The sequence below is a fragment of the Oryctolagus cuniculus genome, chromosome 4 (assembly GCF_051225735.1).
Source record: "Oryctolagus cuniculus isolate XC-2025 breed Fujian yellow rabbit chromosome 4, ASM5122573v1, whole genome shotgun sequence".
Lineage (NCBI taxonomy): Eukaryota > Metazoa > Chordata > Mammalia > Lagomorpha > Leporidae > Oryctolagus > Oryctolagus cuniculus.
In genome coordinates, this window is record NC_142870.1 from 11,752,367 (window position 1) to 11,768,716 (window position 16,350).

General features: G+C 48.8%; 1 protein-coding gene and 1 long non-coding RNA gene across 2 annotated transcripts in view; one reads left to right on the forward strand and one right to left on the reverse strand.

The window, feature by feature from the left end:
- Positions 1 to 1,256: 1,256 nt before the first annotated feature.
- Positions 1,257 to 16,350, reverse strand: part of IL10RB (interleukin 10 receptor subunit beta) — a 32,204-nt gene continuing 17,110 nt past the window's right edge. Inside the window, exon 7 of the mRNA XM_002721294.6 lies at positions 1,257 to 2,583. Within this exon, the coding sequence (XP_002721340.4) occupies positions 2,233 to 2,583 (351 nt within the window). The 3' untranslated portion in view covers positions 1,257 to 2,232. The remainder of the gene's footprint in view (positions 2,584 to 16,350) is intronic.
- LOC138849238 (uncharacterized) lies at positions 9,657 to 10,614 on the forward strand. Its single transcript, XR_011387724.2, has 2 exons — positions 9,657 to 9,897; positions 10,387 to 10,614. It is a non-coding gene; the product is annotated as an uncharacterized LOC138849238 (long non-coding RNA).

The window sequence follows — 16,350 nt, forward strand, 5'->3', positions numbered from 1 at the left end:
TTTTAGCTTCTTTGCCTCCCTTATATGGCTGCATGGGTATGTTACGTGGCAGCTGTAGGAACTGATACAACGCTGCCCATGCTTACATAGTCACTGATGAAGTTTCCTTCCTGGAAAGGGTTAACACCATGCTCTGTGCTAGTAGGGAGCCGAATCAGTTACCTGCGGGCAGATGTCGGCTACAGCGCGGAGACATTCACAGGCAAGCAGGTACTGATCACATTCCATTCCCAGGATAAGTTTCTTTTCTTTTCTTTTTCTTCCTGACCTTGGGAAGGCCTCTCCCAGGACTCCCGGCCTACAGATCAGCAGCAAGGGGTGCTGGGAAAATGAGCATGTGGTGATGTAAGCCCCTCAGGGTGGGGGGGGTCAGCTTCTTAGGTGGGAGAGCCCTCAATATGTGAAAGGAGTCAAAGGTGGAACAGGATTGAGGGCGAGGCGGTTCCTTTTCTCCCCTCCAACCCACCTACGCATCCACAAGGGTGGAACTCAAGACTGCTCTCGGCTGAGCCCCACGTCCAGGGAGGCAGAGCTTGGGTGGGGAAGAGAGCAAATTTCTCTCTTGTCCACAGACCAGCTCCAGACTGGCGTAAGGCACTGAGCATAATGCTGATGGCCCCTCTATGTACTTGAAAGTAACTTGAAAAATACTGAACCCTAAAATGGGGGGGGGGGCAATAAACTTGCGATCCATGTCCCTCGTGACTTGCCTTTAAAAACGCCAGTTTCCAGAAGTGTTTTTCCTACGCCGGGGCCTGTAATGAATCTGCTGTCCCAGGCCGTCTAGCACAGCGAGGGGGACAGCGGTTCCAGCCCGTGTGGGCGGAGGTGGAGCACCTGCAGGATTGAGGCTGGAGGAATGGCTGTGGTTTATGCATGCCGGCTGCGCGCTGGCCACTGGGGCAGGGGTTTGGATAAACTGTTGCTAACCTTCAGATCTTTCTGTCCCCAGTGCAGGTGAAGAAGCAGCAGAGAGACCCCCAGGCCAGTGAATGTCTGAGCTGGAACTGAAACCCTGGGCACTTCTGTCCCTTGAAGCTTCCTGGGCCGAGAGCTCGCGATGACGCAAGGCCTGCAGAGGGCTGGCGTGGAGGCGCAGCCGGTTAAGCCGCTGCCTGGGACGCCAGCAGCGCACAGCAGAGCGCCGGTTTGAGTTCCAGTCGCTCCACTTCCAAATCAGAAGACGGCCCAAGTACTTGCGCCCTGACAACTATATGGTGTGGTGGGGCGCATCGTGCAAAAGTCCAGCAGAGCGGTTAAGTTAAATGAGGAGTCTTTATTAGTCAGCTGGCGCCTGCCCTCCTCTAGAACAAGTCCAGGGAAGACAGCCGAGTCGCAGCCGTGGGGCGTAATTAAAGGCAGAAACTACATGTCGGTGGCCTTGACCTTTATCAAGGAAGCAAGCAAGCAGAAGTACAGAAGCCAGAACTATGCTGGTTACAGCCAGATGAGCAGACCCATATCTGTAACTCGTTTCTCTTCAAGGAACAGTCCCTGCTCTGGAGCAACCAAGCAAAATAGCCTAAAGCCACTTGGGCTGGCTATGTCCTATGGGAAAATTTTAAACTTCAAGTCACCTTGTCACAATGGGAGACCCTGGTTGTGGCCTAGCCCTGATCTGGCTGTGGCAGCTATCTGGGGAGTGAACCAGTGGATGGACGATTCTCTCTCTCACTCTCTCTCTCTCTCTCCCTGTCTTTCTAATAAATAAAATAAATGCTTAAAAAAACCCAAAAAGACCAGACCTCAGACCCAGCCCAGCACCCGCCCCGTGGCAGGCAGGGAAAGGAAGTTCCCGGATGAAGAGGTGTCCAGACGTGACACGAGAGCCTCACTCAGTAGTGAACGATGACACACGTGTGGCATCAGCACCGTCACACAGAGTGTGGCCTGAGAGCACCAGCGGCATACAAAACATACTCAGGTAGAAAAAGAAATCCTGTCTGCTTCTGAGGGCCCAAGCAGCCGGCGTCTGCCCGGTGTCGGGCTGACCGCTCCGCGTGGACGTGGGGTTCGCGGCCGGCTGTCTCGGGGGCCCGGCAGGCAGCGTCTCCCAGCACCTGTGTCTTCACGCCTCCAAGCATTTCTGTCCACGCCATGAACGCGTGGCCCGCGCGTGAGTGAATCGAAGAGGCTGCACGCGGGACTCTCGGTGGACAGCTTGTGAAGGGGTCACCGGAGCCTTGAGCGAGCAGGACGCTCCGGCAGGGGAGGGGGGCAGTCCCTCTGCCGTCAGCTCTTCAAAGCCAGCTCTGAGGTTGCCGGGGCGAGTCCGGCCTCGGCGAGCTCCGGATCTGGGGAGCGCTCCGAGGCGCCTGGACCATCCTTGCCCCTCTGGTCCCCCTGCGAGGTGGATGTGGGAGCTGGGGCGTGGCCAGGCCCGGCTTGGGGGGCTTCCTCCTCGGCAATGGAATCTGGGGGCTCCTGCCCAGACAGGGTCCCGAGGCCACAGCTCTCAGCGGGACTCTGCTTGCTGCCTTCGGAGTCTTCCGCAACGACACTGAGTTTGTCAAAAACTTCATTCTCGTCCAGCAGTGGGAAGGAGAAAAACAGACGCGTGCCGTGATGAGGGTTACCTAGGAACTGGAGAGGAGCAGAACCGTTAATTATCATCTTCCCCCTTTTCTTTCTCTAAACGAACGAGGATTTTATGCAGAACTCCTGGGCACCACTCTTTAGGAAGCGGGGGTGTGGTTTGTTCTGGAAAATGCATCTTAGAACAACAGGATTTCCTGCTGTCCCCAGGCTGCATTAGGGGCCCCCTGTGGCACTGTCCAGCCTCGCCACGCACTGTCCAGCACGGTAGCCAGGGGCCACAGGTAGCCACGGACTACTTGAAATGTGGGCGTTCTCACTGATATGTGCTGTGTGTGATGCATACCAGATTTTGACACTGAAAAGAGAATGTAAAATATTTCAATAGTGGAAAACAAGAGTCGTTGCATGTTGAAATATCTTGTTATTAATGTTGTAATTAATGTTGACCTGTTGACCTGACCGTGAGGTCTCCGCACACCTGAGGGACCCTGACTCCCCAGTGTGTCTCCCCTGTAGATAGGGCCAGGGCTAGTCGGGGACAAGGACCAGAGGACCAGAGGCCCATCATCCTGTGGTCTCCAGTGCTTTGAGGATGAAGACGTCTACTTCTGTTTCCGTGCATCTGTGGATTTCACATACTCCATTCTTAATCCCTGTGGGCCGACCAGCGGATCTGACTCCTCCTATTCCTCAAGATTCAATGGTCGTACATTCCTTAAAGCTTTGCCTTTTAATCCCCTCCACTCTGTCTAGAATCCTTGTGAGATGCTCTCCAATTGGTTGGTCTATTCCCCTCTTAATGTAACTCCCATACTCGGCCTTTTGTTATGCCCCAGTTGAAGTGGAGGGTGGGTACCCTTCCTGGTGGGGTGGACTTGTCAGGATTTCCCTCCCGAGTCTTGAGTGGGGCAAGTAAAACTATGTCAAGCTCCCTGCTAGGCAGTGGAGGATGCTGGGAGGAAGGGCGGACCTCAGAGACAGGGGGTTCAGCCGCCCCTGGTTCCCCTGAGGAAGGGGGAAAGGATGAGAGAACAAAGGAGGATGTGGAAAACCTTATAAAAGCAACGATTGGGCCGAGCATCTTGGTTGGACACATGTAGAAACCGGGGGCTGGACCAACAGACCCGTGCTGTCAGGGCAGGGTCTCCGTCCCCAGCAAGCTTCCCTCAACTCCCAGTGCTCCACGGGGCGGTGGGCAGCACACTCCTGCTCATTAAGCACCAACCTGGAGAATCTGGTGATGTGGAGAAGCTGGTCTGCTCCGTGGTGTCCTGCAGCTTCCCCCCTCCCCCCTGGCCCTTCTCCTACACCCCGTCTAGGGGGTCATGGGGTCTCCAGCCAAGGCACCGAGGGCTCGCTCTAAGAGGCTCCTTTACTCTGCTTGTCCTGGCTTGGATTCTCCACCACCCCCTCGGTCCTTCCCTGTCTGACCAGGGCCTGAGGGTGAACCCAGAAGCAAAACCAGAATTGTTTTGCTTGCTTCCTCGTGGCGGTCAGTTAACAAAGCACCTTCTGCCCTCCTGACTGAAAGCAGGGCCAACCCCCGGAGGGACCTCCTAGCCCCTGCCTCCTGCTGCCAACCAGCTCCACTCTGCCTCAGCCATTGAGGCCGTGAAAAAAGCCCACGCAAACCAGCTCAGCCCCGCCCGATGCCCTCCCCATTATCTCGGCCATCAGCTCCTTTGTCCAGGGAAGCCCCAGCTTGGAAGGGGGTTGGGCTCTCCCTGTGTGTGTACCCGGAGTGAGCCACCTCTCAGGCTTATTCCGTGAGCAAACCCGTTCTGGCTGTGAGTTCGCATCTGGCCTCCACTTTGTCCTACTCCTTTCCTTACGCTTTGGTGCCCAACGTCGGGAAGGGTGTGAGAGATCAGCCCTGCACCTGCTGTGGTTCCTTGGAAGTTCATACGGCTTGCAGGCAGTCATTACGTCCATGTACCCGATGCCCTCTGGGTGAGGACTGTGATCCCCACCCTGAACTTCCCTCTCCTTTCTGTGGCAAACTGGGGGTGAGGACCACCAGGTGATCTTGAGTGTCCCACCCTCACAGACCCTCTCACCCCCAGGGGAAGCCTCCAGCCACACTGTTCCCTGCTCGGCCACATTTCTGCCCAGCTCCCCCTTGCTCTTCCCTATCAATCACTTCCATTTTCCTTCCCAGAAAGATGCCGGGGACGCATGTGACTGGAAGCAACCTGGGGGAAGACTGATCGTCTCAGGCCAAGGTCCTCAATGTGAGCCCAGATTCCCAGCTGCGACCAGACACGAACCCCCTGATAGGGAACCTGAGTGCCGACTCCCTTCCTCCACTGCTATCCTGACCCAGCGTCTCTCCTCGCTGGAACGAGGGTGAAATTCTCAGACCCCCTCCAGTGTCCTCCTTGGGGTGACTTGGGCAGGCTTGGGAGACGTCTCCCCAGGCTCCCAAGGGAGTTGAGAACCGCCTTGGTCTCTACCTCCTCATTCTCCACTTGTATCTTCTCATCTCCCTGTGAATTCTCAGCCAGAAACCGTTTGTCAATTCTTTCTTCTGCACGCAACCCTGGACCTGATTCCCAGCCCGCCGGATTGGTAAGAAGTCGGCCCTCATCTGGGCTCCCCAGGTGCCAAGGCAGGCCTAGGGGGCTGAAACTCAGAGGGTTTAGGGTGCGAGGTCAGTTCCACTGGGATCCTTCCCACGAGACTTGGTTTAGGGATGTCAGTCTAAGCGTAGGGAACCAGTGGATGGAAGATCTCTCTCTCTTCTCTCTCTCTCTCTGTAACTCTGACTTTCAAATAAATCAATAAATCTTAAAAAAAAAAAAAAGAAAAAAAGATTGGCCTCACTTTTTTTCAAACCTAAAACCCAAGATCTGGTTATGCCGCTGAACTTCCGCTGTGCTTGTGCAAGGGCCTAAAGGGTTAAAGCCCACTCCTCCCCCTCCTTGGCTGCAGTCTTTGGTTGGGGGGTGGGGGGAGGCAGACAGCTGCTTAAACTTTTTTTTCCCCCTCTCTTTTTGTTAACTCCGCCCCTTTGCCTAATGGCAGGGAGGAAGAAGGCCAGTTGTCTCTCTGCCAGGCCCAGGAGCCTCCCTGGCAAGGACTCCCCTTCCCTCGCTCTCGAATGTGAGTGTAAGTTACCAGTCTCCAGTGGGCATCTCCGTGCACAGCAGCCCTGGCCCACGGGCACTCTTGGGAGCCCTCTTGCAGCTGCCTGAAGCCGTGCCTGTCACAGATAGCCACAGTCTGCTCACTGTTGAGCACGTGTTGCGGCTCTAAGGTGTTTGATGGGGGGTGGGGGTGGGGGTGGAACTAGGCTCAAATTCAACTTAAAATCTAAAGAGATGTCTTTGGCAAATAGTAACCGCAGGTATAACAATGCCAGGGTAAGGTCTGGTGCTCATTTGGTTCAGCGGGAACTGGAGCTGGGTTTACAGGGAGTTCTCTCTTCTGGATCTAGGAAGGTCGCTGCCTTGAAAAACGGCTTAGCAACTTCGCAAACGTGTTTTGTCACTTGGTTTAATGGATCTAGCCGAATTGGCTATGGGTCATCAGAGCTCTATTCTTACAGCCCCTTCGGGTAGATTTGGCAAAATTAGAAATTGTGGCTTAAGTGTATAAAAGAGAGAGATGGTGTGTTTTACAGGACACTGCTTGGCCTCAGTACTCCCTGAGACTGAGCGAGAAACGGCCACTGAATAGCCCTCTGGCTTATGCCACTGATTTCTGGCTGGAGTTGTTCTATGAGAAGGAAAGAAGATGGGAGTAAGTTCCGCCCATGCAAGCGCGTATGCTGTTATGCCAAAGTGAGCCAATACAGAGTGGGTCGGAAAGATAATTACATTAATCCAAATGTCTTTTGGGTCACAAAACTTAAGTAGATCTAAGTAAATCTTTGATAGAGAATCTGCTTTAAATTTGTCTAAAAGAAGGTTAAAGATAGCTTTACAATTGCTAACATACATGCGTGCCTGTGTTTGCTGGTCAGAAAATGTTATTCTTGGGTAGTTATTTGAACTAGCACACATTTAATTTTGACTTAAGAACAAAGAATTCAGATGAAGTTATAACACTCATTGTGTTCTGTGTACGAAGCACAATGAACTAACTTCAGAGTTTTCTTTGACAGGAAAATGATTTAAAATAGTAGGTATGCTTATCTGATGTCTGTTTCTTAAGTCTAGGTGTAGTCACTAAAAATAAATTGGATAAACATAAATGAGGTAAATGTTTCCTAAGGCAGGGCTGGTGCTGTGGTGCAGTGGGTTAAAGACCCGGCCTGCAGGGCCAGCAGCCCATGTGGGCGCTGTTCCAAGTCCTGGCTGTTCCACTTCCAATCCAGCTCTCTGCTATGGCCTGGGAAAGCAGTGGGAATGGGCCAAGTACTAAGGAGTTAGCACTATCTGCCTATTAAAAAAAAGTTTGCGTGATTATGGTAACTTTGACTAAATCTGTTTCATAGCTTTGGTTAAAATATTCAGGTTGAATGGATTACTTTTGCAAGGGTCAAAGATCTAGTTTTTCTTTTTTTTTTTTTTTAGTTAATTTAGATTGTGTAAAATACATTGTTGGGTTATGAAATGGTGCCGAATTTATGTTGTAGTTATATAAAGGTCTGATGTTTCAAGTGCCAGAGACAGTCACAGACTAAAGATGAAGAAAAAGGCCAGAAAACAACCAGGCGTGACGAGGTCAGAATATGGATCAGACAGAGGTCCAGACAAAAGGAAGGAGACTTCCACAAGAGACAGAGACGATTCAAGACAGGTGATGCAGTGGATCCCAGATAGCAGGCTTCTGGGACAGGGACACCAGCACAGCCTGGCAACCCAGGCCCATAACCCACTGGCTATGCGGTGAACGCCGGTTAAGTCCAAAGGCCCAGGAAGTGTGGCTATGCGGTGAACACCGGTTAAGTGTGGTAGCCAGAGGACAGGCTAGGCAATCAGGGGGGCCTGGCTTGTTGCCTCATCCTCCTTCATTTTCTTCTAGATGGGAAACTGACCATTCTGAAGGACTCTCCATGGGATGTACAGTTTGATCCCCAGACCTTACAGAAGGGATGGCTAACCTTTTTATGTAATAATGCCTGGCCACATAGAGAAACCAAACAGCATAGCCACAACATGAGAGCTTAACTTATGATATGACTTCACAACCAGGTTTATTTTGCCATTGGCACAGGAAACAGGCAAAAACTCTCCTTTTCACACTGAACTAAGCAAGAGATAAAAGTTTTACTGATGACCTCAAAATATACAGACAAGTCATCACATTGAATCTTACCCAAAAGGATATAGTTCTCATGGGCACAGTATTAACACCCAGGGAAATACGAAGGTGAGACTTTGCTCACGACCATAGCTTTCTAGATCACCCTGATACTAAGAGAAATCTTCAGGGACTAGCACTGTGGCACAGCAAGTTAAAGCCCCTGCCCAGAGTGCTGGTTCAAGTCTCAGCTGATCCACTTCATTTTAAAAAAAAAGATTTATTTATTTATTTGAAAGACAGAGTTACACAGAGAGAGGACAGGCAGACAGAGAGAGAGGTCTTCCATCTGATGGTTCACTCTCCAGATGGCTGCAACAGCCAGAGCTGCACCGATCCAAAGCCAGGAGCCAGGAGCCTCTTCTGGGTCTCCCACGTGGGTGCAGGGGTCCAAGGACTTGGGCCATTTCTACTGCTTTCCCAGGCCATAGCAGAGAGCTGGATCAGAAGTGGAGCAGCTGGGACTAGAACCGGCGCCCATATGGGATGCTGGTGCTTCAGGCCAGGGCATTAATCCGCTGAGCCACAGAGCTGGCCCCTGGCTGCTCCACTTCTAATCCAGCACCCTGCTAATGTGCTTGGGAAAGCAGTAGAAGATAGCCCAAGTGCTTGGGCCCCTGCACCCATGTGGGAGACCCAGAAGAAGCTCCTGGCTCCTGGCTTTGAATTGGCCCAGATCCAGTTGTTGCAGCTACTTGGGGAGTGAACCAGTGGATGGAAGACCTCCCTTTCTCTCTCTGTCTTACCTCTCTCTGTAGCTCTGTCTTTCAAATGATTAAAACTATTATCAAGTTATTAATAAAAATTAAAATTAAAAAAATAGAAATCTTCAAATACTAGGGATGGGACTTAGCACCTGCTTGGCCGACATTCTGAAGGCTGCCTCTGTGGTATCAGAGACCAGGAGGAAGAAGAGAGCTAGGCAACAGGGACAATGTAAAGTCAAGTGGCAGGTCAACTCACATCTCTACTGCCGTACATCTGCCGTGAGCTGCTGTTAAGGAGACCTAACAAGGTCCGTCTGCCCCCAAACGGAACTAGTTTTCCATGATGAAAGCCAGGGCTTCGGGCAAACAGCAGGCATGACAGAAGCCAGCTTCCAGTGAGCCCCGTCAGCTCTGCCAAGAGCCGGGTCACTGGAATTGGAAGTGCCCTGGAGTCAAAGGACTCCCAAGTCAGAACAGTAGACCCTGATGGCTCCAAGCTGAAAAAGCCCTTCGCTCCGCCCAGCTTCCATAGTGACCACCGCTACCAAGGGAGGGGCTGGGGTCAATGGCTTTGCAGGCAGGACTGTACATTTCCTTTTAAAGATGCCACCTGTTCAGCCAGCCAGGTAATGGGAGCCAACAGGGTGCTTTTCCTACGGAGGTTCAGACCTCCCTCTTCCAGCTCCCCATGCAAAGAGCTGGATAGGTCTGGGCCTCACATGTACCTGGCCAGGCCTTAACGCCCACCTGATTATTATCAAGCCCCTCTTGTCAGTTTCTGGTTGCCTGGGAAAACTTTCCCAGGTTCTCTAATAATGATTCAACTCCTTGTTTGGGACCCTGTGTATTGAATCTGCTTGTTAGATTTGTCTCCTCCAGACCCGAAGCAATGGGATTCCAGGTGGTCCTGCTCATGACACGAGGCTGTGAGGCTCTGAGCTGGTACTGTGGCACCCTCACAGGCCGCGTCCTGCTGGAACCTGTCGTGACTGCGGGTCCCCATGTCACCCCTGCTCAGCTTGATGAAGACAGAGGAGCCTCGCCCTAACCCCTGTCAGCAGCCAGCGTTTGCATGAGCAGAAGCAGGAACGAAGCAGCCCGGGACAGGAAGCCAGACTAACTCCACCCCACGGCTCCCCACAGCACACACACAGGAAACAAAACAGGAACATCCTTTCTCTGCAGCCACCGAGTGTAAACCTGTTATCCCGCTAACCAGGCAGGGACGCGCACTCTCCTTTTCCTCTTTCCCCCTTTGTCTTCGGCCCTGGACCTGCCTCTGTTCTCTGTCCCTCTAACCCACCACGTCGAGAGCGATTTTGGACTCACCCCCTTGCTAATCTTGTTGGGTGTCCTGGCAGGAATCGGGACAGGAATGGCCAGACTGGGAATTTCGGCAGACAAGGCAAGTAAAATCAAAGACCTATCCCTCACTCCCAAAGATGACGTGAACAACCTAGCGCGGCAACTGTCTGTACTCAGGGTTGACACAAGCCTTAGGGACATTTCAGTCCCTTGCTTACGTGACTGAAAGCAGAGCCAATCCCTGGAGAGACCTCCTAGCCCCCTGCATTTGTCTTCAACCAGCTTGACACCCCCCCTCAGCGATTTAACCTGAAAAAGGTCCCACCTAATGCCCTCCCCACTCTCACAACCCTCAGCCACCTTGTCTATGTAAGCCCCAGCTTGTAAGGGTGGGGGGAGGCTCTCTGTCATGTGTCCGCCCTGTGTGCATGCCAGTCGTGAGCCACTTCTCAGGTTTCTTCCTTGAATAAATCTGTTGGGGGTGGGGGGAGGGCTAGCTGTATGGCACAGTGGTAAAAGCCACTGCCTGCAGCGCTGGCATTCCATATGGGCACCGGTTTGAGTCCTGGCTGCTCCACTTCCAATCCAGCTCTTTGCTGTGGCCCGGGAAAGCAGTAGAAGATGGCCCCCAAGTGTTTGGGTCCCTACACCCACGTGGGAGACCAAGAAGAAGCTCCTGGCTCCTGGTTTTGGATCCACCCAGCTGCAGCCATTGTGGCCATCTGGGAAGTGAACCAGCGGATGGAAGACCTCTCTCTCTGTCTCTCCCTCTCTCTCTCCTGTAACTCTACCTTTCAAATAAATTTTTTAAAAAGAATCTCTGATCTCCTTTTCTCCCTGGCTATGCCTGTGGCTCCCCATGGATCGCCATGGCATGTGTACCCAGGATTTTAAATTTGCTGCTCAATCCTGAGTAAAATCATGTTTTGTTAGAGTCTCTCTGCTCTTTAGGTGGGCACCATTGCAAGGCCTTTCAGGCCCACAGATGGGGTCTGAGGACACTTGTTAGGCACCCACGCTGTCCACCACTGTGACACCAGGATCTGCTGTGAGCCCAACAGGGCAAGGGCTCTCACAAGCAGCTGAAGGAGGAGGAGAAGGGTCAGTCTTGGTCACAGGGAAGCCAGGCTGGTTCATGGGGGTGAGCTATAAACAGCCTGCTGCCACATGGCACCAGGCAGGCAGAGCTCAGGCTGTGCCTCTGGGGAGGGTAAAAGTGGCTCAAGATGGCCCAGCTGTGAACCACAGGCAGCTGCCGGTGGCTAGGCTGGCCCAGGAGTCATGAGCGGGTTCAGATTTTGCAACAGTTGCATTTAAAGGGTTACATTAAGTAACTACATAATTTTCATTTTACCTCTTGGGTCTTCAAAGCCTAAAACAGTTTCTATCTAGCCCTTTAAGAAGGAAGGGGGCTGGCATTGTGGCACTGACTGAGGCTTTCGACTCGAGCTGTCTAGGCTATGGAAGCCTTCTGAATCCACAATCTCCGCCAGTATTTAGATAAGGCCATACTGCCCTGTAGTATGTCTTGAAATCTGGTATTGTGATGTCTCTGGCTTTGTTTTTGTTGTACAAGATTGCTTTAGCAATTCTAGGTCTCCTGTGCCTCCATATGAATTTCAGCATCATTTTTTCCAGATCTGAGAAGAATGTCTTGGGTATTTTGATTGGTATCACATTGAATCTATAAATTGCTTTTGGGAGAATAGACACTTTGATGATATTGATTCTTCCAATCCATGAACATGGACGATTTTTCCATTTTTTGGTATCCTCTTCTATTTCTTTCTTTAATGTTCTGTAATTCTCATCGTAGAGATCGTTGACATCCTTGGTTAAGTTTATCCCAAAGTATTTGATTGTTTTTGTAGCTATTGTGAATGGGATTGATCTTAGAAGTTCTTTCTCAGACTTGGTATTGTCTGTGTATACAAAGGCTGTTGTTCTTTGTGTATTGATTTTATACCCTGCTAATTTAACAAACTCTTCTATGAGTTCCAATAGTCTCTTGGTGGAATCTTTTGGATCCCATATATAATCATGTCATCTGCAAACAGGGATAGTTTGACTTCCTCTTTCCCAATTTGAATCACTTGACTTCTTTTTCTTGGCCTAATGGTTCTGGCTAAAAATTCCAGGAATATATTGAATAGCAATGGTGAGAGTGGGCACCCTCAGTGGGAATGCTTCCAACTTTTTCCCATTCAATAGGATGCTGGCCATGAGTTTGTCATAAATTGCCTTGATTGTGTTGAAGAATGTTTCTTCTATACCCAATTTGCTTAGAGTTTTCATTATGAAAGGGTGTTGTATTTTATCAAATGCTTTCTCTGCATCTATTGAGATAATCATATGGGTTTTGTTCTTCAGTTCGTTAATGTCAATTGTCACAGTGATTGATTTGCAAATGTTGAACCATCCTTGCATACCAAGGATAAATCCCACTTGGTCCGGGTGAATGATCTTTCTGATGTGTTGTTGGATTTGATTGGCTAGAATTTTGTTGAGGATTTTTGCATCTATGTTCATCAGGGAAATTGATCTATAGTTCTCTTTCTCTGATGCATCTTTTTTGGGTTTAGGAATTAAGGTAATGCTGGCTTCACAGAAAGAATTTGGGAAGGTTCTCTCTCTCTTAATTGTTTTGAATAACTTGAGGAGAATTGGAGTTAGTTCTTCTGTAAATGTCTGGTAGAATTCAGCAGTGAAGCCATCTGGTCCTGGGCTTTTCTTTGTTGGGAAGGTCTTTATTACTGATTCAATTTCCATCTTGGTAATTGGTCTTTCAGCTTTTCTGTCTCCATGGCTCAATTTTTGTAGGTTGTATGTGTCCAGGAATCTATCCATTTCTTCTAGGTTTCCCAGTTTGTTGGCATACAGTTCTTTGTAGTAATTTCTGATGATTCTTTTTTATTTTTGTGGTGTCTGTTGTTATATTTCTTTTTTCATCTCTAATTTTATTGATCTGGGTCTTCTCTCTCCTTTTTTTTTTTTTTTTTGTTAGTTGGGCCAATGGTGTGTCAATTTTGTTTATTTTGTCAAAAAACCAGCTCTTCATTTTGCTGATATTTTGTAATTTTTTTGGATTCAATTCTGTTGATTTCTTCTCTAATTTTAATTATTTCTTTTCTCCTACTAGTTTTGGGTTTGGTTTGCTGTTGTTTTTCTAGATCCTTGAGGTGCACTGATAGCTCATTGATTTGGTGCCTTTCCAGTTTCTTGATGTAGGCACCAATTGCTATAAACATTCCTCTTAACGTTGCTTTAACTCTATCCCATAAATTTTGATATGTTGTATTGTCTTCTTCATTTGTTCCCAGAAATGTTTTGATTTCTTTTTTGATTTCTTCTATGACCCACTGTTCATTCAGGAGCATGTTGTTCAGTTTCCATATATTTGCATATGTTCTAGGGATTCCTGAGTTGCTGATTTTCAGCTTCATCGCATAGTGGTCCAAGAAGATGTATGGTGTGATTTTGATATTTTTGAATTTTCTGAGGCTTGCTTTATGACCTAACATGTGGTCAATCCTATAAAAAGTTCCATGCACTGGTGAGAATAATGTGTATTCTGTGACTGTAGGGTGGAAGGCTCTGTAGATATGTTAGGTCCATTTGGTCTATAGTGTCAATTAACTGCTATTGCCTTGCTGATTTTCTGTTTGGTTGATCTGTCCATTGCTGAAAGTGGGGTATGGAAGTCCCCCATTACTACTGTATTTGAGTCTATATCTCCCTTTAGATCCATTAACATTTTGTTTAGATAGCCAGGTGCCCTGAAATTAGATGCATGTATATTTATAATAGTCACATCTTCCTGTTGAATTGATCCTTTAATCATTAGATAGTGTCCTCCTTTCTCTCTTTTAATAGTTTTTGTGGTAAAGTCTATTTTTTCTGATATTAGGATGGCAACACCAGCTCTTTTTTGGTTCCTATTAGCATGGAATGTCTTTTTCCATCCTTTCACTTTCAGTCTGTGTGTATCTTTGTTGGTGAGATGTGTTTCTTGTAGGCAGCAAATAGATGGGTTTTCTTTTTCAATCCATTCAGCCAGTCTGTGTCCTTTAACTTGAGAGTTGAGACCATTTATATTCAGGGGGACTATTGGTAAGTACCGAATTTGCTCTACCATATTTATGTTAATAGTCCTAATTTTTTACTTTAGGTTTCCTTTGTACTTGTACTGGGTCATTTTCTGTGTTCATCTTCTTTTGTAGTGATGACCATGTTTCTGTGTTTCTGTGTGTGGCACACCCTTGAGTATCTCTTATAGATCTGAGCTCTCAGTTTCTGTTTGTTGTGGAAGATCTTTTTTCCTCCTTTATTTGTAAGTGGGTATTCTGGGTTGACAGGTGTTTTTTTTGTTTTTTGTTTTTTGTTTTTTTTTTTTTCCTCTTAGGACTTGGAATATATCTTGCCATTCTCTCCTTGCTTGTAGGGTTTCTGATGAGAAGTCTGCAGTGAGTCTAACTGGGGTTCCTCTGAATGTGATCTGGCATTTCTCTTGTGCACATTTTAAGATCTTTCTTTATGTTTTACTGTGAAGAGTTTTACTACAATGTGTCATGGTGAAGATCTCTTCTGGTCATGCCTATTGGGAATTCTGTGTACTTCCTGTGTTTGGATGTCTCTTTCTTTCTCCAGGTTGGGGAAGTTTTCTGTTATTATTTCATTAAGAAGGTCTTCTAATCCTTTCTCTCTTTCTACAACTCCTGGAACTCCTAGGATCTGTATGTTGGGTTGTTTGATAGTATCTTGTACATCTCCAACAGTGTTTTTTAGTTTTCTAATTTCTTCCTCCCCCCCCCCCTTTTTTTTTTTTGGTCTGACTGTAATATTTCCAGAAATTTGTCTTCTAGTTCTCATATTGTTTCTTTTGTCTCATTTTTTGTTGTTAAGGCTTTCCACTGCATTTTTTTTATTTGAATTCTTCATTTCTGGTACTTCATTCTGACTTCTCTTTAATATCTCAGTTTCTTGGGAAAACTTCTCATTTAGATTGTGAATTTGCTTCTGATTGCTTCTAAGTAATCTGACAATTTTTCTGAATTCATTTTTGGCATGTCTGCAATCTCTTCATCTTCCCCTTCTAATATGGAAGCATTGCAGTGTTCCTTTGGGGGCTCATAGTGTCTTCCTTATTCTTACTTAGAGTTTTTCCTTTTTTGGGGGGGATTTGTGTATTTTTTCTTTTTTTGTCTGGTTGCTTTTCTCCTTAATTTGTATTTTTGTGATTTAGTGGGATGTCTATACTTTCAGTGAGTTCCAAGAGGTGTGTGCTGGATGTGGCCTGGGTGCTCTGTTCAGCATTCCAGGGTGGAGCAGACATCCAAGGTAAGGCCCCGTGGGCCTTTGTAGCTTTCCTCTGGCTTTTTGGTTAGAGGAGGTTGTTCACTTCTGTTGGTGTGCCCCGCCCTTTTCCTCACAGTCCCAGGATGCCTGTTGTTTGTCTCTGGTGTGTTCAGGGTTATATTGCCCTGCTTAATGAACTGTACCTCTAATCTATGGAGATTTTCTTGTGGTGAGGATTCCCCTGTTAGGAGCTGCTCTGTGTCTGTGCATTGCCAGTGGAAGCACAGAGCCCGTCTACTGGAGCCCGGCTCACTTCTCAATCATGGTAGAGGCAGGTGTGAGCGCTGGTGCACAGAACCCCACCTACCGGAGCCTGGCTCTCTTCTCAGTGGTGGATGGAGTGGGCTCGAGTTTTCGATATTCAGGACTTCTCCTTTTTGTACAGCTTGCGTGGTGGGGAATAGGTTTCTATGTGATGTTGCAGTCCTCATTCCTGTGTAGGGGGTGTGGTGAGGTGGCTCCTGCTACTGATGGGCATGTGTGTGGGGGTGAGGGAGGGCAAAGTCGGCAGTCCCCTGCTTACATTAGAAAATATAAACAAACAAGATGGCTTCTCCCAGCTGGCTTCAGGTCCAGGCTGGGGGAAGGAGAGAGGTGGCAGGAGGATGCCTGACCTCTCAATTTGTCCCTCTATACCTTCTCTTTTTCCCGCATGGAACTTCAACAGCAGTTCGCCAAGCTCTCCCACCCGCTGCTATTCGCAGCTCTGTGGACCCACAATTTCCCGTCTCTCCTGGGTCACTGGGGGCTGCCGACCTCCCTGGTCAGAGCCTCTGATGCTTCCCTTTCTTACTTGCTCTTTCGGCGTGGACCTGCCTGGTCTCTGTTGCTCCCCTGGGCTTCCCATCGCGAATTTCCCATGGCTCTATCTCCGGCCTGTATCTTCTCTCCTTCTTAACTCTCTATTTTGGCCCGTGTCACTCGGATTGTCCTGTTGCTATACCCCCATCTCGGCCCCCTCCTGGCCAGCTCTGAGCTGCAAGCTTTCTCCTCCTGACCTTCTTCACCTTGACCTCTGCCCCCTCCCTCCTGGCCAGGAACGTCATTGCCACCTGTGCTCCCTGAATATTTGGAGCTTTGAGCAGTGAGAGCCAGAGCAGGGGCCGCGGTTGGGGAGCAAGCCTTCGCCTCCTTCCTGAGCTGCTCCCTGACCTCAGCCGTCCCTGAAATGGGCACGGGCCAGGGTACGAGACGTGTG